Below are 23,184 nucleotides of genomic sequence, written 5' to 3'. Positions count from 1 at the left end.
ACTCTGTGCTGGAGTTATAATCACAGTAGCTTACCTGCCATTACCAATTTCTGCAATTTTGTCTTCCTTAGAGAAGTAGAAATACAAATCATTAATGAATCTCCAGTGCTCTCTAAATTGTGTAATTGCACAGTAATGACTCAGTACCTAAACAGATGTCAAGAGTGGCTGTTTCTTTTCATCTCCAGGCGCTAAGACCCTGGATATTAAGGCCTTGCTGGCAAGCAGCAGAGCCAGCACTACAGTGCCTCTGAGCTGAGTTTTTCTCATCGGTAGGAATATGGGAGTCAAACAGGAAGGAAGAGCTCAGGAAAAAAATGGGTCAGGCAAACAAAAAGCTCAAGTAGAGTGTTTAGGAGAAGCAGAGTTTTACAGTGTTATGTGCAAAAGAAAGGAACTACAAAATGAAAAGCAATGGATTCTGCTAGAAACTCTGAGAATGGTGAAGAGGAATGAAAGCAGCAAGGGAGCTTTGTGATTTCAGCATCTGTGTCTTCAGTACCTGGGGCTTTCTGAATCAGCAGTGAGGCTGACTTGAAGAAAACTTCAAGAAACTTGAATGTAAAATTGGATGCTACTTCTGTATCAAAATTTCAAGCCCAGGAGACCTTTGTTTGTTATTACTCATTTTCAGTTTCAATGGTTGTGTTTAATGTTTGTGTCTCATTCTCTATTTCTGACTTTAAAAAAAAAAACAACTGTGAAAATGGCTGTAAAGGTAAAATGATCAGTTTTCTGCTGTAAGTCAGATGAGTTGCCCAAGTATTAAAGGGAGAAGCTGCCCAGAGATAGGGCAGAGATTGCAAGTATGTAATTAAGAATGGTCTTGCTGTGCTGAGGATTGATTTTTGTACTACTTTTACCTGTTAATACTGTGTTTTAAAAAGGGCAAAAGTCTATAACCTAAAAAGAAGTAATTTCCGTGGCAATGGAGTAGGTTGTGTTCACGCTGGACTTTAAAGTTATGGCAAATTACTGAAAATTCACAAGACAGCATGTTTTTTGTAAAGCATTGGCACAATTCAGAATCAGAATAATTTAGAAGCAAGAGAATTTAACAGTTTGGTTAATTTATTTTAAACCAACTTTTTTTCCCAAGGAATTTCAGCTTAGTAAGGATGTAGACAGAAAAGAGATTTTGTAAGATGAGAGCATATTGTTAAGGGAAGATAAATCCAGTGGATTGGCTTCAAGGCTAAAGGGATTATACCTTTCTAATCTGCCAGATGCAAGGCTTCTGTAGTTCCTGGCTTCACAGCCCAGGATGAGATGCTGAGCATTCATTCCAGAAATGTAAATGCTCACTGAGCACCCACTCAGCCAGCCTTGCTGAGGAGCAGAAGAGAAGGGCAGTACCTTGAGCAGCATCTGCATACACAAACAGCAGCTCACAAATGTGGGGCAGCACCGAGAGCTCCATCCTCAATGCAAACAGAAAATAGGACTACAGTTGAGAAGATGCCCTGGACTGTGGTGATCAGAGCTTGACCAGCCAAGCTGACTGACCAGCAACTTGCTTACATGGGGCTGGTCACTTTTCTCACGTGCATCCTGAATGAAATTCATCCTGCACATGAATTCACCTCTTTCCTTTCTCTTGTCTCCTTGCAGGTACCCCTGCTTTTTCCTTGCATTGCTTCTGGTTTTGCTAAGTCCATACTCAAATGTCCCAAGGCTTTCACAGTAGTTTGGACATTACACAGAGTTACTGATATAGTTCTTAGCCAGTGCTGGTCTTGCATGAGACCCTGATACTCCCCCTTCAGAGCTCTGTGATGGCCAGTGTTCATGTATCCCTACCATAAGTACCTGTGAATTCCAGCAATCCTTCTGGGCATGTTCTATAGCATTTTTTAGCTGCTTTTGCATTAATCTTAAATGTCCAGAAACTTCTGTCACATCCTGTGATGTCTCATGTACTCCTCTCTTAGCTGAGCCTCAGCCTGTGCCTGCTTCTCTCTGCATCCTTTGGCAGCAATGTGATACTGAGCACAGTGGAGATGAGACAGGGATGTGCTTAGCTCACGGGACCCGAGTTATTTAATGAGTTAAGCAGTGGGAAAAGCTGCACCATGGCTAGCAATCTGAGATCAGCTGCAGGCTACCTCAGAGGCCACAGTTCCTTGCTTGGCTTTGCTCTTGTTTTAACCTGAGCTATCTTGCTTGGATTATCCACCCTACGTTGTTTTATTTCCTATGGACAAGGAAATCTGCCTTTGTCTCTGTCTGAAAGGGGAAGACAGCAGACTTGAGGGAGGATCTTGTTGGTCTTAGAAAATTTTATGTCTGCTTTTCAGAGTTTTCTCATCTACAAGGACATCTGGGACAATGAATTTTTTTTTGACAGGTGATTAAATATCATTAGCTATTGTTAGTGTTAATTAAAAGCATTTGTAAATTAAGAAAAGCACACTTAGTTCCCCAGTGGGCATATTTTGCATGACAGTTTTGCAAGACAGTATTTTTTTAATGATCTTTATGCAGATAAGGTGAAATCTATGAGGACAATGTCTTTATTAAGTCAAGATTTGTTCCTTAGTATTTTATTAGAACATGCTTTGCTGCGGGCTTTATTCTTGTGGAGAATTCCAGATTAGTTTTGCTTCAAAACTTAGTTCAGAATCATGTGTCCTACAGCAGGCTTCCGTCACCATTTATTAATATATTTTTCCCCTACTATAATTTTCTCTTTAATTTCAAGGTTGTCTGGGAGCAGGCTGCTGGCTGCCTGCTCTCCTTTCTGAGGTGTCGCTAGGATTGGATGGGGACTGTGGATCATTCCTGGCAGCAGGGAAAGAAATCTGCAACACAATTTTCCATGCCTTCCCTGAAGGAAGTAAATGGGCCAGCTGTGATGTTCTGGGTCAGAGCAGAGCATGGAAGTATAATTGCACTGTTATCTTTAGTTACAGTTCACACAACTCAGGAAGCCAATTCTGGCCAGCAAAGAGATCTTGGTTACATCTTGGTCAGGTGCAGGAAGAAAAAAAACCATAGGTTTGGTTTTAGTGATCCCAGTTTTCCTTTACTTAGGAATATTCATTGCTTTATATGTCCCAGTCCTTGGTTGCAAAATGAAAGTTCGCCCTCTCTCCTGTTATTGCAGTCATCCTGCTGTGGTCTGTGTTCCCTTCTCATGTAATGCTGGGTCAAGTCTTTTGCTTCAGTCCAATAGCCCTGGCCATTAAGTGATATCCACACATACTGCCTTCTTCCTATCCCCTCATTCTTTCCTCTCCACAGGGACATTTTCAGAGAATGCAAAATTCCTTCTCTCTCTCTGTGCCACTTGCCATGCTTCAGCAAAACAAGTGGTATGTGAGATTCTAAATATGACTAAAGGAAGTTTAGCTAAAAGTTCATTGTAGTTTATTTGGTTGGGTGTTTTAACTGCTTTTGAAGCATGGGCAGGGAATTAACCCAGAGTCTACCCTCCTTCATCCCAGTAAAGGGAGATACTAAACCCAAAAATGAATATTTGGCTTAGCATAGCTGTTAAGTCTCCTCCCGCTGGCTGCCACACTGAAGTTTCACACGCAGTGGCTGCTTTCTTTACGTGTACATTAATACACATATATGTTAACAGGCACTGCAACACTTCCCCTGGCTGCCATTTGGGTGCGCATGTAAAGCCCATTTGGATGTTGGAGAAGGTATTGTAATGATACGGCGATGGGTGATACATCTCCCAGCACATTCAGTGCAACGCCGGCAGTGTGAATTTTTGCTGCCAAAACTGTGCAAATCTCCACCAGGCTTGCTCTGAGCTACAGATGGGAGAGGACTGAGAGTGGTTCTGAAGATGTTTGTGGAAAGTTTGAGGATTTTTAAATATTGGAAAATTGCAGTGGTTTGGTGCAGGAGGAATGTTCAAAGCAAATAGAGGTGGGTGTGGTAATTGTTGAAGGTTATTTATCACAACCAGACCTAGAAGCCTGGGATTTTCAGCCATGGTAGGGAAGGTCTAAACTCTTAGAGTCATCCGCAGGGCACAATAGTTTGAGCCTGCTTTCTGCTATTGCCCCTCCAGCCTCCCCATGGAGAGGAGAGAAGTCTCCCCATTTGCTCTCCACGTGTAACTTCAGACAGGTGGAAGATGGCTAGAGGAAGAGTGGGGAAAGAGAGGCATGGGCAGGGTGCAGGAGTAAGCCTGCTCTTACAGGTGCAAGATGTTTCTGCAGGGCTGCACCACTATATTCTACAGGAGACTGAGGCTGGTAGCTGGGACGATGGCTTGGAAAGGCAATTATGTTTTTTAAAAAACCCCTTGTCACTCACAGGTTACACCAAAATGGGAGTCCTTGAATACCGGGCCTGTAATGTATGAGAGAAAAGTCCTGATCAGGTATTGATCTTAGCACATCAGAAAGATTAGGGCACAGCTCAGAAGGAATGTTTGTGCTCTTAGGTAGGAGTGATGCAACAGCTGAGATTGTGGGGCTGGAAACCTGGCCAGATTAGGAAAGGATCTGATGCTCTTGAGGATCACATGTTAAACATGGGTCAACAATTCCAGACTATATAAAAAATGTCATGTTCCTGTGTATAAACAGGAGTAGATCCTGTAGGACACGGGAAGCAACGCTTCCTCTTTGAAATGTGTTTGCAAGGCTTCAGCTGGAATGGGGAGTCCAGTTCTTACCACCACATGTTCGAAGCAGAGCAAGGGGCAGCTGGGTGGACAGGGATGACAAAATGTCCCAGAGCTGTATGGAATGTGCAGCCTGTGAGGGGGCAACTGAGGAATTCAGAGCTGTTCAGATCCTGAGGGGAGGTGTAAAGGGCCATTTTCAAAAACACAGGTTTCTGTAGCAAGAAATAACCTCCTTACTGTGTCTGTGATAGATGGGAGATGAAATAGTGGCTTAAATTGCAGTAAAGGAGACAGAATAAACAAAGAAATAAGTGTAGACATGCTGAGACACTGAAATTGATTGCACAAGAGGGTCATGGAGTCTCTGCTAGTGAAAGTGTTGGAGGTTCAGTTCAGGTAACACGGGCCCACGTGTTTGGTTTTGAAGGCCTTCAAAAACTTTTCTGTTCCCCATTTTCCTATATGCTCTTAAGACTGTTGTGTGTGTGAATTCTATACTAGAGACATAGTTTGGTAAAGCAGCAGGTGACTCGAACACATGAAATCTAAGAATGTCAACTGAAAACAGCTTTTTGGGTAAAGTGTGAGGAGTGTAAAACTGAGACAGAGGACTAGTAATGTAAATGAAAACTGTAAAATAGAAAAGGAAATTAGTAGGTATGTGTTATTTTCCTTGTTCCTCAATGTGCTGCCTTTTTGGTCATAAGGAAGTAATTAATGTGAATTTGAGACTAAAGGCAGCACTAACCTTCTTGTGAACACTGAGTGGCCTTTTTGAAGGTTCAGCCTGCAGAAACTGAATCCTCAGGAGAGCTTTTCCCTGAGTGAAGGACAAAGAAGAAAGACATGTTTGCTTCCTTTGCACACTTGTCTGTAGGGCCCTGCCTCATTTTCTTTGAAAGACAGGGGACGTCTGTATAGAAAACAGCTCAAGCTTGTTGAGAAAGCCACACAAGTAAATAACAGCAGAGAAAGAGGAAACCTGCAAGACAGCCAACTGATGTTTAAGAAGTAAACCAAAGGTGTGATATTGGCATACTAGGATGGCCAGAAGGCAGGTGCAAGAGAAAGTATCAAAACTGCTACCTGTCCATATAATGCACATAGTCTGAGAGCATTACTTGATGTCTGCGGAGCAGGTATAAATTCCTGGAGGTCAGGAGTATGAACACTTTAGAATATGATCAAAAAGTTGCTTCACTGAAAGTAGTGATTTATTTACATCAATAGATTGGGAAGAATACATAAGCATGTTTTCTATTTAGGTAAGCCGGATAGAAGCAAGCAATAGAAAGCAAACAAAAGGATACATTGAGTGGAAAAGTGTCAAGTCTCTATATTTAAGACAGTGGAAGAACAGAAAAGTGAAAAACATATGATAGGAGATAATAATGATGTCACCTTGTAGAAACTACAGTAAGATACCTAATATCCCCCTAAAATATATATGAGAGAGTACATAGAAAAGGGATTTGGACTACTAATGACATTTTTGTTTGGGTGCTGTCAGCCTTTCTAGTTGGCTAGGTCTGTGGCTGCTGCAAGGCCTATTGTTTCTGATTGCTCAGTAACTCCTTTGTAGTGATGGTATTTGTGCAAATTCCCAGCCTCATATGCATCGGACGTGCAAGCGTTGGCTGACCCTGAGATAAGTTTGCCTTGACATCTGTCAGTTGCTAGAAGAGTGCAGATGACCACACGCTTTTACATGGCCGGCAGTTTGAACGTGGGATTTCACATCGGAGAGCGCTGCCTGGGTAGTGACACCCTGCCTGGAGCTTTGTGACCTGCTCTCCTCAAGGATTTCAGTGCATAGCTGAACATCAGCTTTGCTGGGCTAGCTCTTTACTACTTTGATGCAATGCTCTCCCTGCTTTTTACATTTTACGTGTTAGTCTCCTCTCTGGAACATCAAGAAATACATCTAGAGAATTTGGTGCACATTTGCCCTTGTGCCAGAGGTCAATTCAGTTGGCTCGTTCAGTTGCTCAGCTCCTTCTCATTTCAGCACGGAAGATACCTTGGGACCATAGCAGTATGAGGAGTCAGTGTAAGGATTTGGTGTGATTCATTTTGAAAAGACCAACTGACCAGCCTGCCAGTGGGTGAAATGAAACTCCCAACATGTAGGGGTTTGTGTCTTCAAAAAAATTGAATCAGATGGAAAAAAAAAAAAAAATGTGCTGAGGCTCCAGCCCCAAACTCATTTCCTGGCAGGGTTTTAACCATGTGAACAAAACCACCTATCCTCTCAGTCAAAAAATGTCATGCCAATCCAAGGCCCTTGAAGGGAAAGTGCAGGAGAGCTGCTGCAATTAGTGTGCAATCTCATTAGCCTGTACCATTTTCCCCCTGTAGGCACTTGCTTGATTTGATTATAGCAGTAAAGATATAGTGCAGTTTGGAAAGACAGACCAGTCCTGCATTATTTGAGCTCACAAAAGCTGTCCCCTGTGGATCAGACACCTATTTCTATTGTTTCCTTAAGGCAAGAAAGCCATCAGAAGTGCCTTTATTGGCAGCGGTTGCTTCATGCAGGGAACCTGCCAAGATTAATATACACAACATTCCCCTGCCCGCCTCCTGCTTTCAAAAAGTAACCAGCATAAAAGTATTATTCAATTAGTACCCAGTCAGAAACCTCATGTTGTCTGAAGTTGTTACTAAGAAGACAGTGGTTATTAATGATGTACCAAGCTGCATGTTTCAGTAGAACTTTGGAAATTATACAGATGTGTTTATTTACAGATGACTGGTTAACTTTGCTTTGAATCACTAAGTAATCTGCAGAAAACATATGTAGCAAGTATCTTAGGTATAATTTATTCATTGTTCCTTTAATTATTCGGTTTGCCTTCATTTCATGTTGTCAGGTTTTTGGCTGCTGTTATTAATAAAAGCAAACTGAAACCCATGCAGCTGAAGATATAATTTCTTTAGCATATTTCAAATAGGCAGGGGATTCATCTTTTGTTGAAATTGATTGATTTACTGCAACTACTGTCTAATGCACTACTATAGAATAAGTTAAAACCTTATAAAAATTTTAAGCACTCCTCTGAGGAAAGCACATTCAAGTCGTTTGCAATATCTGTGTAGAGTTATCTCAATCTTTTTTGTTTGCTAGAATGGAGAGAAAATATCACTTCTAGAAATTTATCATAATTTCAAACAATAAACTGAAATAGTATCAGTTAAAGCTAATGAAGAAAAGCAGCACTGTAATTTGTCACCTCTCAGTTAGAGATGATGACTTAAAATGTCAATGTGTCCCTGTTTGTGAGCTATTGCAGACTGACAATAGTTAATCTCCTAACTAAACACTTGCAAAAAGCCCCCACCAAGATCCAAACTACTTATACCAGCACCGGTAGTATTCCTTTTTGACCAAGTGCTATTTTGTAGGTTGTTATCTGTAAAATAGTTTATTTCCCAATTTTTTGCCTAAAAGTCAGAATTTTTTTTATATTGCTATTTTGCATCATAAATTTAGAGAGCTGAACATTCTCGGGAATGTAGTCTTACTCTGTTCCTTGCTCTGCTCTTTGGACAATTTCACTTTAAAGGAGTTATTGTTTTCTGCTTGATGACTTTCCTATCCCAGGAAAGATTCTAGCAGAGATTATGTACTGTGTAAAATCAAAACGAGCTCTGATCTTAAAGTCATACTAACAAGCAGAGGCATCCTTTTTTCTCATCACGTAAATCTTGTGGAGATAGAAAACTGTAAAGATCTGGGATAAAAAAAAAAATTATTTACAAAAATGCTGTGCATTTTTTCCCAAGAAAGTTTTCACTCTGTCTCTCCAAAAGTACAATTGGTGCTACTGTTTACTGCTCTAATTCGAACTGGATTTATTTTGTAGCTATCCATTGAACAACAGCGATCTGCATCCGTTCAACATTGAAGAGAATGGTGGAACTCCATATACCACAAAAATGGCTGCAAGGCACCACCACCACCATCGGCATCACCACCACCACGCCAATTATGGTGCCCTTGCTCCCGAAAGCAAGGACATTGTTTCTGCGGTTCCAAATCCAACCAGTAAGTCCACTGCAGTGATTGTTATTTCAGTGACTGTGCTGCTTTCAGGCTTGTCTTGGGCAAGGAGGCAAAGGAAAGGAAAGTAAAACACTGTGAATTTCGGTTTTCCTCCTTGAAGAATGTGCTTCCTGTTATTATTTGCTAGCTTTTTAGCATGTGCAAATGAAACAAGATTTGCAATTTCCTTGGTTTGCTACAGGGTTGTGGGATTCAGTGTTAGGTGGGTGTTCCATAGCTGAACAAATACCCCATTAGTCACAGATACTGACTCTCTAACCACTTGGCACAGGCTCCTTTTTAATTGTTACTATTTGTTTGTATAGTTTCACAAACCTACCCTCATCTGCTATTGTCTTTTGCTGATCTGTCCAGCTGGCCCTCAGCCCTCATTGTTTGGATCTTGTTTTCATGTCTGGGCACAGGCAGCAGAAATTTTGGAACCCTGGACATACAGCATCTTGCTCTTTGGGTAATCGGAATAATTGCAAGCTTTAGCTACCAAGACTGGAATATTCTTGCTTCCTTAGTGGAGAAATTCTTGGCTTGTAGAAAGCAACGAGGAGAGAAGCTTATCCATTCCTGATGTAGTCTGGGGGAGTTTGGGTGGAAGTCTGCTGCTGAATGTGTACAAGCATTTTTAAGAGTACAGAGCTTGGCCAAATATTTTACACAGGAACTGGAAGAGAAACATCCCTGTCATTGAGCAGTCCTAATTCCTGCTCTCCAGATTTACAATCTCTGCACTCTGCAGTGTGTCAGATGCTGAAGCTGTGTAAGAATGTCAGATGATGGGCAAAACAAGATATATGATCTATTATATTCCTTGTCTCTAGGAAACGATGAGTTCTTCCCTTGCCCGGTTTTTGCCTTCATTACTGTAAATGGCCCTGAGATAGCTATCCATTACAGAATTTTTCACCCTGGTCAGTTAATCTGATAATTTTCAAATTCCTGAAACCAGGGTCTTGGACTGTACTGGGTGACCCTGACTGTAAGCTGTCCCACCTCAGCAGTACTGCACCGGCATCTCTCTGGACAAGCACTTTAATCAGACTCGGTTTCAGAAGATCAGAAACATTTTCTTTCATTTTCTTTCCCCAGGAGAGTGCGATAGTTTCGAGGTGTTTTCATCTCGGCCCGGCTCTGCAGCCGCCGGCTGGCCTCAGGCGGGGCCGTGCTGCCGTGGGGCTGCGGGCGGCCTGGGCCCCGGCCGGGCTGGGCGCAGGTGCTGGGGCCATGCTGGCAAGGCCGTGCTGGAAAACCTCTCCCGGCTATCAGCCTGGCACCGTGGGAGGCGGTGACCTTTCTGGGGGGTGTGCCAGCCCATATTTTCCTTTCCCAAATTAGAGCTGAAGCATGCCAGGAAATTAATTCAGAGCCAGCTATGCTGCTGCTGAGTGTCCCGACCCAGAAGGCACTGCCTTTCCCCGACCCCCTTCTCCTGGCTCCCATCCAGCCCACAGCTCCGTGCAGACTCCCCTCCCGGTGCCCCCGCTTCAGTCCCCGCAGTGCTGCTGCTCTCCAGCTCCCCAGCGCCCGCCGTGGGCCCACCTGCGGGACAGGAGGGAATTAAAGAAACAGCAAAAACCACACAGCACCGGGTGTTTATTCCAGCACTCTCAGGTCACGGAGCTTTCCTGCTTCTCCTTATTGCAGAAATAACCTTAGGAAAAGCCTAGAAGAGCACAAGGGCAAACATCAGGAGAGTTCTCTTTGTGCCCAGTGAGTGTTACCTGTGAGATGAAACTGGGGCCCAAGAAGGCTCCATGTCCTCCCCCAGCCGTGGGCAGAGTGAGCCCTCTCCCCCAGACTGGCCCTGGTGGTGGGGAGCTCCCTCCCTGGCCTGTCTGGCAGCTGCCATGCTCTGAAGGGACTTCAGAAGCCATGGCATGTATGGCACCTGTTGCTGGAGACAGATTCACCTTTTCTCTTCACTTTGTCTCCTGAAGGCTGCTCCACACTAACTATTTGATGCAGAAGAGAATTGGTCTGGTTCCTGCCCAATGCCAGTAGCACGGAATGCCAGTTCCCAGTTTCTCTAAGGGAGTGGAAAGGGATGGAAGACCTCCAAGGTGAGGCTGTGGTGCAGCCGTGCTGACTGCTCCCAGCTGAGTTCTTTAGGCAGCTGTGCATGCAGTGTGCTGGGTGTCTTAATGCTGGCATGCTGCCCTACTGCAACCCACTGCCGATCCTCTGTGGCACCCGTGCATTCAGCTGGAGGTACAAAGCTGATTTCCCTTGAGAAGCCAGTCCGTGGTTATATCTGGCACGTTAATGCTGTGAGAGAAGTGGCAGTCTGGGTAGGAGCACTTCCCTTAAAACAGAATCCAACTTACTCATTTGCAGCTAGGGGTGATGGGTTTAAGTGCCTTTTCAAGGTTGGTGCTCAGGGGACTAGGGTTGGTTTGTTTTTAATGGTTTCATTAAAATGCTGCTCAGGCTATTTCAGCTGAGAAAACTCTTGTAGAGAGCCTGTGGGAAAGGTTCACAGTGCATGTACTGAAATGGTTAGGAGCATGCTGGCCAGTGGTCATTTGTGGAGGACATGGCACAGTGTGTGGGCCAAGAAAAAGTCAGGCAGAGAGGAAACATTATCAGCAGTCTGGCTCAGGAACGTGAGGACATGGGGGACTGATGTCTGGCTCCAGGCTGTGTGGAAAGGCCAGTGCTCGGAAAGTGTTTCTAGGAAGTAAGTGGTCACTAAAATGGGGATGCTCTCAGGAAAGAGGGTGCTTGTGACCAAAATATCTCAAGTGGAAATGTCTGAAGAGCAAAAAGATCTCATGGGGCAAATACACTCTCCTAGCAGAAACTTCCCCATAAGGCTGACAGAGGTGACACCAGCACTTAACCTACCTTGTGCTTTTCCATGGGACCACAGGTGTTTTGTGACTTGTTCCAGTTGCTATGGACTGGACTCGTCACTGAGCTCTGAGATGGTTTTGAATTCCTCTGAAGTGGAACATGGAGTGACCCACTGATATGTACCCACCATTAGGCTGAGAGGGAGAAAGCATCTGCCTTTCTTCCACTTACATCTATTCAGAGAAATTCCAAAATTCCAGTGTCATTAGCGAGACATAGGCAGTAGAGAGGGAAATAACAATGGGCCCAGCCAGGGTTCCTTTAAATACTAGTGCATGTTTCCCAGCAAACACACAGCCCAGGACTTCATCACAGAAACAAACAGAAAACAAACCCAGGCCAGACCTGCCTGATTTTTCACATTCCAAGTAATTTGTCTACTTCAATTACTGGAGGAGGTGAAACCCAGTGAAACAAATCTGATGTGTGTGTTTATGAAGGCAGTTCAGCAGAAGATGTTGTTTTCCTGCATTCAGCCTGATTCTTGTACTCACGATGCTACTCCTCACCTCAAAGCTAATGTACACAGATCACATCTTGTGGTGCAGCACATCTTCCCCTAGCGTATCCCAGAACCCCAGAATTCCCACTCTATGCAGCAGTCAGCCTTACAGGGAAGAGAGGGTGAGCTGCTTGCTGAGCCTAATTGGCATGGCAAGGTCGTGCATGGATTACCTGGTGCACATGAGCAGATTCACCGTCAGCAGCTGGGGCTATCACTGGGAGCAGATGCCAACACGTATGCAGTGCGGCTCACAGAATTTTTATGACAGAAAATGAGGAATGGGAAGAGGGGACCCAGGCTGCCTCTTGAACTCTGGGCTGAGCTTGCAGGTTATCACTTCAAAAAAAGGCGTCCTTTATTCCTGAGCAGCTCGCTATGAAAGACCTTGCATAACCCTGAGCAGAGAATGGTCTAACACAGACTGAATTTCAAGCTGAAAACAGCACTTTGAAAAACCACAGTGCTGCCAGATCCTTTCTTGGAATGAAAGCCTGGGTTTGCCAAGACTTGATGCTGACTCAGGAAATTTATGCCTTTTGTAGGAATTAATTTTTTTTGCCTTTTCCTTTGTTTGTTTTTGAGGTTGGGTTAAAAGGCTAAACTGGCCTGCTTGTCTTCCAGAGCTCTCCCTTTAAACAACCAAAAAAACCCCACATCTTAAAAATCAGTTTTGAATAATAGCAAACTCGAATAATTTAAATAAGGCATTTCCCCCTCACCCCTTATTTTCTTTCTTAGGAGGAAATTAGAATGATTGTGTTTCTTCAAAAAAACTGCCCATCATCATGTCTGATTTTATGGCTGTGGTAATTTATTCCCAGGGTATCAGGCAGTTTCACAGTCTCATATGCACAGAAGCAGCTGTGATGTGAGAAATGCTGAACTCTGGCAACACTAACTTGTGATGAAAGACCACCAAGAGGAGGTCAATGCTGATATTGTAACCCTTTCTAGGGCATTATTACCTCAAGGTCTGATAATGTTTCACTAATGCCAAAACCAGCTTTTTGCTTATATCCCTGTAAGCTGATTTTAGCAATTTGTCTCTAGTCAGCAAAGCACTTAATGTATATTTAAACAGCTGTAGAATTAGATCTTGAGTGAGTAATATTTAATATTCTTAGGACAGCTTAAGAACCTGATCCAAACCAAACTGCAGTCAAGTCAGTCAGTGCAAGGTTTTTTTATTGATTTCAGTAGGCTTTGAATCAGACTCCACAGAACTGGATTGTTCCCAACTGTTATTATCTAGAATCCATGGCAAGAAGAAATACGGGAGGACACAGAGATTCATTAAATCATCACATGATGAAGTTTATTTTTCTCAGGGTACTTGCTAGTATGTACATATATGCCACAGCATCCCCAATATAATGACAGAGATCTTTTAGGGCTGTCTGAAAAAGTATTTTTTCCTTGTCGTTCTGTGCCAGTAGCTTGCTCAAAATCTCTGTTGACAAAGCACAGCAAATTCCTGACAACAGTCTTAAAGAGGCTGGCATATAAATAAAGATGTCTGAGAGAAGCCAAAAGCTATACTCTGATCTCTTTACACATCACATGTTTTGAGAGTGGCACCTTGGCTGCATAAATAATCCCTCTGGTGTCAACTAAGTTTTAGAATATAGAGGGGGTAGAGGCGGCGAGGAGGTAAGAAGAGAAATATCTAGCCCAAAGCTGGCAAAAGCTCTGCTGAAATGAAAGGATGGGTGAGAAGGAGGAGGGGGAGGAATTGTTTGCTAAACAGAAAAAGGCAAAATGACCCAACAGGCATAATTATGGAACATTTTAGAGGGTCTTACAGAGAAGATGCTTTGCCAACCTCCGTCTCTTCAAATGCAGTTGAGTGTCTTGCTCTGAAGTTCCTCTGTAGCCTCCCTTCAGACTGTGTCTTTTTCTTTCTTTCTTTTGGGAATCCTTTTAGAACTGAGCTCAGGACTTCCCCTTCTTTATGATGAAACCTCTCATCTGAAGAAAATAGAAACGGAGAGTGTGAAGGTAGTTGGACCATGGCCAGCCCTGCACGTCAGCATGAACAAGGTATAGCATATACATATATACTTTTACATATATATGCCAGAGCACCTTTGTCACTTCATATTCAAAAGCTGCTGCTTTTTCACCTCCAGTTCAAATCAATATTCATCTTCAGCTGGCTTGCCTCTTAATCACCTCTCACCATCTTCTTATGGGACTGGGATTTGGTTTTTAGATTTAGCATTTCAATCAGCTTTGCCTTTTAAAATTTCAGAAGCTGCTGCAACAATGTTATGCTATAGTTTTAGTTTAGTTGTGAAGAGTTAGTCATCTAGGCAGCCCAGAGCTGTAAAAAAATAACAACACTTTAAGTGATAAAAAAAAATCTTGTTTTTCTACATGAGGAGTCCGTGTTATGCCATAAACTCCCTCTGGCATCTGATGTTAGTGGGCGTTTTATGAGACAGTTTTTGCAGGGGTGGCCAAACAGCCATGTCCTGCTGTTTCTGCCAGAGATCAGCAAGTCAGTGATTCCTCGTATCCATGGAAGGCTTAATCCACTGTGCCTGAACTGGGATCCCTTGATCCGAATCTGGACCAGGATCTCTGGTTTGCAACCACACAGGTCCTGAGCTGGACCCTGTGAAGTCAATGAGAGCATTGCCACTGTCTTCAAAAGAGGTGGGTCCTGGCCCCCAGTGACTCTGTACAGATCTTTTAGAAGAGAAATGGTGTTTTAAGAGTTCTTCGTCAGCTCAAGGAAGAACTCAGCTAAATTATTTTACCTTGGCTTTACAAACAGCCTTTTGTTATTGATATTAATTCAAAAAGCGTTAGAGAAATTAAAATCCAAGGGAACATGACCAAGCATTCAAAAAATGTAAGCACAAGGTGACCGTATATCTATATAGCAAAATCTTTCTCTTCTCTGGATGAGAGATCCCAGGAGATGGAGGTCAAGGCTAAAAATCAGTGAACCAGGTGTTTCTAATGAGAAAATTAAATATTGGACTTTTTTCAATATTACAGTTAATTGAATTTATTCTGTAATGCAGAGGATTTACTGTCGTTAAGATTTGCTTGAACTATGTTCAGTGTTTGTGATAGGATTGTGGCATAGTTCAGGTAGGCAGTCCTTATGCCTTATTAATGTAGTCATAAGGTCATGATTTTTGGAGATTTCTCAATGAACAGAAGAAGGTGGAATATTTTAGACTTTCTCCCAAATCTATTTGGTTTTCACCTGTAAGGAGTTCTAATTTTGTCTAGTTCAAGTGGGAATTAAAAAGATAAATCATAAAGTCAGCAAACTGGGGTGAAATGGGAAAAAGTCACCTTTCATTCCTATGTGCATTTCTCAAGTTCATCTTCTAGAAATACTCTCAACTGATAATAAGTACAGCTTTTTATAGGCAAAGCTTGTTAAGCACTGACATAGTTTGCCAAAGGAAAATTCTCCATCTCAGACTCATCCAATGAATACCTGGGTGTTGTGAGAGGACTTGTGTTGTTCAGATGTGATTACTGATGCGCTATCTGAACCCAGCGGAGAACATTCACTCAGGTGCAATGTCCAAAGCATGCTTTAAAGGACTGTCCTACACTGTTGAGCTCACTGAGAGCTGAATTTGGCATATTTAAAGGGCCAAAGTTAAGATGTGAGAGGACTCCCTCCACAGTGACCATAGCACACATTGGGTAAACCAATCTGACCTGTGCTGCACAAAAGCTTCAAAGATGTGATCTTAGTGGTACCTCTGTGGTTTCAAAATTAGTAGATTTATGGTCTATCTGCTTTCTTAAACTGAAAGCTTAAAACACTTTGGTCCTGTATTCCACCATACTGTGCAAGTAATCCAAATATTGTACCTGCAACTTCTGCCTGATCTCTGATCCTCTCGCTTGTTCATATTCACTGCAAGTCTGTGGAGGGAGGACTCAGCTCTTTTATAATTAAAGGTTTTCTTTGGCTTGTCCCGGCAGATCTAGAATCTTGTCCACAGTCAGATGGATTATTTATTTAAGGACTAATTAGCAGAACCCAGTATCATAACAAGTAAGAGCTTCACAATAAATGCAGCTGCACAGTAAATGCAGCCTGTGTCTGCTGTGATGAGTCTGCCATCAGTCAAAGTTTAGCTGATGAAAAAGTCTTGTAATGAGCACCAAGAGCTGCTAAATGCTTCTGTTTCTGGCAGAAGCTCAGCAAAAAGCAAGGCTAGAGACATGGGCTGTCTAATGAAAGCCCTCCCCTGGCAGTCAGAGAGGGTTTGGGTTTAAGAACTGGGCAGCATTCCCATGAACAGCAGCTACCATGTGAATGCAAAAGAGGCCAGACCTTCAAAATGTATTAAAATTACTGGTTTTAGCAATCTGAAAATTGTACAAACTCTTGAAACTGGCCCAGAATCACCCCTGGAAAGCATTTCAGTGGTTCAGCCCTACATTACAGGCTATGGGTTGTGACCAGCAAATAATTCTGAAGTTCTTTTGGCCTTTCGCTTCTGGTTTCTTCTTCAAGTACCATTGTCTGACCTAGATTCTGGTGAAATGTGTATACAGAGCTCACAAAGCTAAAACAAACAAACCAAAAGTCTCTGAGCAGAGCCTGGAGTTGCCTCAGTAGATGACTTCTCCAGTGAAAGAGAGAGACATGCTGCAAATATTGGGCTAACTCTGTGTTGAAATGCCATAGAGCACTGCCCAGCACAAAGGTAGCAAGGGAGGTTAGACCGGATTGAACAACCCCAAAATGTGACAAGAATTTTTAACTGAGAGTGGGGCCTTCAAAGTTCCTTTGGTTATGGTAGTTAACTAGCTACTCAGTCCAGCAGCAAACAGGTTTCAATGAGTGTTCAATGTGTCTAGTTTCTGGGAAAAAAATGAAGCGTTAACTCCTCTCCTGTACCACTCCATTGATTTCTGGTCTACTAAGTGCTTTTTATGGCCTACTCTTGCATCCTCCAAAATATTATGCTTAAATAAAACCACTGAAGCTGTTACAAAGCTGCTTCATTTACTCTATTTCTGATTAAAAAAAACCAAAACCCAAACATTTCCACATCTGTTGTGGAGTCCCAGTTTTCACTCCCTTCCTGTTGCTAATTGTTATTTTTTTCAAGCAAAATGCTTTCAGGCTGGAATTTGTCAGGCATAATAATCGACCCATAGGAGAATTAGCAAGAAATTGGGTAAATTAGATTCTGCAGTTAATTAATTTGATTGTCTGCTATAGCAAACTTTGTCTCATGGGAATGATGAATGGATGTGTCCAACCTCTTTTCCAGAGCTGTTTGGTATGGTGTACATGTCTGTCCACCTACTGAATGATGAAAGTCTGTTTCAACTTGTGTTTCATGCCCTTTGGTACCAGCAAATTCCTTAATTTCCAAGACAGACAATCCTAAGTGTTGTAGCTGTGAATGTATTTCTGATTTTCTGCTTGGAAGCCTTTCATTAAAAAATATGTTCTCCCATCTCCCGTTGCAGTGTGTGTGTGTGTGTGTGTGTGTGTGTGTGTGTGTGTGATAAAAAGCCAAGAATGTACCATTAGCTTTTCTGAAATCTTGGGAGTCTAGTAATTATTAGTCCAGCTGTAATTATTGCATAAAAATAAAGAAAAATAATACATTTCAAATTGTTTCTACCTCTTTTCCTGGTGTTATGCTCACCCTTTCCCTACACCTGTGGGTCCTAAGGTTGGTGATTTCATTTTGGTGGGGTCAGAGAATTATGATGATTATAGAATCATGGAACCATTTAGGTTGGAAAGGACCATCATGTCCAACTCTTAAGCCAGCAATGCTAAGTCCAACACTAAACCGTGTCCCTCAGTGCCACATCTACACATCTTTTAAATTCCTCCAGGGATGGTGACTCAGCCGCTTCCCTGGGCAGCCTGTTCCAATGCTCTGTCCAGGCATATTCATGTTTTCTTTTTTCTCCTCACTCCACAATATACTTTGGGTCCTTTTGTATGTTTTCAAATAAGTCTTTACATCTTGCTCTTTCTTCACTGATCTACATCTTCACATTACACCCAAATTTACTGTACGTGGTGGCTTTCACATATATATGCAATATATTATGTCTTCGCTCTTTTTATTGCCCCTAAACCCAACTTTGTCCAGGTTCAGGTCTGCACTTTAACTGGCCATTGGTGAGTTGTCTACAGCCTTGGGTCCCCAGTGCCAGAGTGTGCCCTTTGTGCTATCACTCCATATCAGCGCTCTTCTAGACCATGTCCAGTGCCTTCCCTTCTCAAGGCCCCTGTCTTCATATCAGCCCTACATTGTTTTAAACTACATGTTTGTGTTAGGGTCATAAATATCTCTTTCTACAAAGAACACTAGTGTTTTCTATATAAAAATATAGCTGCTATAGCTAAACTTAGTAGAACAAAGCTGTAGGCAGATTGAGAGAGGTTCAGACAGAGCTAGCCAGATGAGCCTTAACATCTTTGCAAACTCTGCTCAGAACTTATGGCCTTTTGCTAGCAGGGCAAAAGTATATTATGGGACTGCCCTGTTACACAGGTTATATGCTTCTGAAAGATACCACCTGCAAAAATCTGTGGAACTACCTCCTCCCTGCTAAACAGCAATGTCCAAAGCCACTGGGGTTTCAAAAATCATTTGTAGTTTAAGAAAACTCACAAAATGAACCCACCTTTTTGATGTACCTGTGACTCTTCTGTGTGGTACATAGATCAGAGGGTATAGCCCAGGAAGAGAGGCTGCCATGGTCCTCTAAGACTATCATGAAGCTAGCAGTGACAAAAGTAGGATTTAATAACATTGAACAATAGCATTTTATAAAATAAATATTATACCAAGAATTAAAGAGGTTTACTCCAAGGATATAAGCATGTTGGGAGTTATATTTTTCATTAGACCAAGTAAGCTAACCTGAGGAAAATGTTCTGTGTCTGACAGCTTAATGAGGGGTTTGTTTGTTTGTTTTTTTAATTGTACTTTTTTCTAATAAAGAAGATGCAGTTTCTGCTTGTAAACTTTACCTCAAATAAGAATAACACATAATTGTACAACTCTTATCATTGTGGTATCTGTTCATAATTGGTGTTAGCTGTCACATGGTTAAAAGCAATAAATTTCCTGGTGAAAAAGGGGCAAAAGGGTCTGTAGATTTCCATGCACATTTGCAGATGTAGTTGAGTCCCAGGAAACCTCACTTAGCTAATGTGCTTTCAGAACCTATATATTTGTGTTGTCTTTGTTAAAATTTTACCTCCCACTAGTAGTGATGACTAGCGACAAAGATAGACCTGCATTCCTAAAGAAAATATTCATTCTATTCTTCAGTTATCTCCAGTCAAATACATGTTTTAAACATGCTGTTTGGCTAAGGAGAGGCTATTAATAAATTCACAGTGGCACAAGATCATGAATCTTGCTCTTGGTACAAAGTTTGATGTGGAACAAAGCATGAACCTTTTAAAGCAGAGCTTGGAAATGTTATCTACAGGAGTGCCATTGCTGTGTTTCATACAATTATTTTTATATTCAGTATGTGTACTTAACATTCACTTAGCTTTGCAAACCAAAGTCAGTGTCATGATTGTCTAACAGTCTACAAATCTGCCTTCAGTTCTAGTATCAGCACATATAATTGAATTTAAAGTAAATGTTTGGGAGGAGAAAAAACAAATGTAAGACTTCAGTTACAAAAAGAAAAAAAATGCCTCTAATTTTATATGTGTATATATCTGAGCTTGTTTGACTTTTTCCATTTAAAAGCAATTCTCCAGTGTTCTCCTTCCATGGAAAAATAAAATTCTGCATTGATGGTGAAAAAAATGTAAACACATTGCTGTTATTGAGAATGGCAGAATTGGACATGGAAAACTGGAGTTTTATGAGGAATCCTAATGGGTTTTTTTCTTAATTTATAAACCTTATGGGATGAGTTTAAGTTGTAATTCTAAGCAAGTATATTATCTCTTTCAAATGTAAATTTGACTCTAGGACTTTCACTTGAAAGGGGCATCTAAGATTCTTTTGAATTGTGTCATAAAAATGATAAAATAGGAAGTTTCATTAACATCCTGCCATGCTTGGCATTGTAATAATTTCCAAATAGAATACTCTGAGTGTATAAATTAAAACAAAATGTTAATAACTGCCAGCCGGGCTCAAAATATGAATAGCTGCTCTCTTTATGCTGAGAGCAGTAAGGATTCTGGAAATATAAAATTCTTTATTATACAGCAAAATAAAGTAGAACACAGATTTCATTCTTGTAGCAATAGTATGTGGAGATTTCTAATGCAGACAGATTTTAGATCTTTGATTTTCTTACCAACTGGTGAAATGAACCACAGAAGATTCTGCATGTGCTTTTGTAGCTGTGAAATACTGTATTTTCTTTTGCATTCTTGATGACTGTTATACTTTAGGAGTTAAACTGGGAGATGAACCAGCTTGTATGTAAAGATTAGTGGCATTAGGGAAAAATAGGAATTTATACAGATGCTTAGAAGTGCTAATAGTCTGCAATAAGGAGGTGCTGCTTTGTTTTGTGATTAAAGTTTACTTTTTATCTGGATCCTCAGTGCCACTGACTCTGTGTGTAATAGTCTCAGCTAATCAGCTGTGGAAGAGCAGAATTCAGCAATGATTCAGGATGTGCTGCTCTGTGGCAGAAAAGGCTGTCAGTGCCAAGGCAGGCAGGCAAAGAAGCCTTTGACATATGTTCAGAAGCTAAAGAATGCCTGGGTCAGGCCGAGCACTCCTAAGCCCCGTGTGTGGTTTGTGTGCAGTTGGCATTTCCACTGGGGCAGGGGGACATGGTGGCTTTGGCTGCTGGCTCAGCAGCTGCTGAGCAGGACAAGGCCAAGCAGCAGTTGCTGCAGTGTCTGCTCTTCATGTCTGACCAGTCACTAAAGGTGCTGCTGCTCCTGTTGCAGTGCTTGAAGGTGAAACCCTTAAAATGTGACCCACACAAGGACTAAAGCAGAACTGAATACCCAGCACTGGCTTCTGAGAAGTGTGCACCTTCTAGCAGCAGCTTTCTCTTTCAGCCAGGTCAACCACTATCAGTACTTGGACCTCTCAAGAATCTCATTGTGGGACTTGCACATCAGATCTCACACTGGGGATCTCCATTAAATGGAATCATCTGCACGATACTGAATATAGCAGGAGATTTAGATCTTTTGAGGATTCCCCACTATAGGACAGCCCTGGGAGTTTTTATCTTCCTCTTGGTTGATGTGGGAAAGTTGTGCAGTGGAAGAAGAACAATAGGACTGAAAAATATCTATATCCATCTGAATAACAGAGGGATGGGACTTGGGAACATTTCTTGTTATGAAACAAGCTTGTCTCCCAAACAAGCCTCAATTGTCTTGCTATAGCAAGTAAAATACAATTGTTTAATCTTGCTTGACTGAAATGTTATTTAATTAGTATACAGTGTTAAGACAAAGGTGAGATTTTGCATGGCCTTTAGAAATGCCACTGCTTAATGTGGTTTTTTTTCTGCTGTTAGAAATCAATACACATGAATGTTGGCAGCAATAACAGCCTTTTTAAAATGGGTTCACTTTGTCTACCAAGAATATCGGTGAAGTAAAAGCTGTGCTTTCTTTACAAATAATTTTGTCCTTTTGATTATCTCCACTTCTCAGCTTCACAAGTATCCCAGAAAAGACACCTATGGCAGTCAAATATTTCATGTTTGGGTTTGGTAGTTTGTTTTTTTTCTTCATATATTTGCTGAACTACTGTTATAATCAAGACTGAATAGATGACTACAGTTCCATAAGTTGCCCCAGCTAGACACTCTCACTTTTCATTTTATGTATTTTCTTTTTCCCTTAGGAGAAGAATGGGGAGAATGGGAAGTCCAAATATATCTTCCTCTAAACAAAGTAAATGTAGCTTGACAAATAATCATGTAAGAATCATTAGAAATTTGGCAGAGAAAAAAATCATCTCATGACGAGCAGTCCTTTAACAGACAGTTGTTCAAAATCATACCTGGCAGCTATGGAATTTTGGATGCAGAAGGCTGCTAGACCAACTTTGCTTACACATAAATATCTTGCAGTGTCAACAGAGCTTTGCTAAGGTCTGGCTCTTTCCATCCCCAGTGTTTGCTGAACAGTTTCCTCAGGCAGCACAACTGCTTTTGTGACTTGTTGCACTTGCAGACGATGTTCCTTGAATCTTGGTATTCCCATTTGTCTGTGCTTGCTTGAGGACCTGAGAAAAGAGTCAGTAAGACTGTAGTTACCATCAGCCAGTGGCATGCCATGGGGGAGGGCAGAAGGAAGGATAAAGGAGACAGATTTTGAAGTTAAAGGGCTAATCATATGGTAATTTCAGTAGCAAAAAAATGATTGGTTCTGTTTTGAAATACTTGGCAGAGGTGAACCTCAAGGATCACTGGAACTGGTATACTGATGCATTATACCTGTTTTGGCTGAAATCTGAATGACAGCATTACATATCTGTTCTGCCTGGGTGTATACAGCCACTCACCCTTCTCAGCCATGAGAGCAGAAAATGAATGCACAATCCAGGCTGTTACTCATCTGTATCTCAGGTGTCACTTCCAGGAAGAATAGAAAAGTTTGCAATGGCTGTTATGCCATTGCCCAATTATTCTCTAAAAGTATGTGACATATTACAGTTTGACTGTTTAAGGGTTCATGTTTACAATCCTGGTCTCACCATACTCTTTTTGTTGATACATTAGTCTTACATTGTCTTTTTGTTTTCCTTTTTTGCATGGGAAGTTTATTAATGTGGCATTTCTGCTGGATATAGTTTGTTCAAGGCACAAAACCTTTAGGTCATGTTTGACCAGGGCACTACACTAGCTATCCTGAGGCCAACATTTCTGATTCAGATCACTGCGTAGGTAAAGGATTTATATCAGTTGGAAACAGCATTAGCAATGTTTAAAGTTCCTTGATTTTTCTTTTCCTTCTGATGAAGGAGATTTTGCTTGGCTTGCAATTAAGTGGAGATTCCTTCACATCTCTTGCTGAACTTACAAAGCTTTGCATTTTAAAGGTGGTATAAAAAGCCAGTGCTCACTATAATTGTGCTCTTTGCTCTTCTGCCTTTTGTGGGATATTTTGAGATGATGTTTTGTTTTTTCAGTGTGATCAAAGGTTGGAACAACTACTCCAGGGCTTGGCTGGGCTTTTTTAATATATCTTCATTC

At 41.6% G+C, this 23,184-nt stretch overlaps 1 protein-coding gene across 4 annotated transcripts in view; it reads left to right on the top strand.

The window, feature by feature from the left end:
- The window catches only part of EPB41L4B (erythrocyte membrane protein band 4.1 like 4B), a 170,210-nt gene that overhangs the window by 89,537 nt on the left and 57,489 nt on the right, over nt 1-23,184 (top strand). For all 4 annotated transcript variants that reach the window (XM_064429992.1, XM_064429999.1, XM_064430005.1 and 1 more), the window contains 2 exons: nt 8,461-8,642; nt 13,937-14,052. In XM_064429992.1, coding sequence (XP_064286062.1) covers nt 8,461-8,642; nt 13,937-14,052 — 298 coding nt within the window. The remainder of the gene's footprint in view (nt 1-8,460; nt 8,643-13,936; nt 14,053-23,184) is intronic.

The sequence above is a fragment of the Passer domesticus genome, chromosome 1 (genome assembly GCF_036417665.1).
Source record: "Passer domesticus isolate bPasDom1 chromosome 1, bPasDom1.hap1, whole genome shotgun sequence".
Lineage (NCBI taxonomy): Eukaryota > Metazoa > Chordata > Aves > Passeriformes > Passeridae > Passer > Passer domesticus.
The sequence above is the reverse complement of the archived record's forward strand: the minus strand, read 5'-3'. Positions and strand labels throughout refer to the sequence as shown.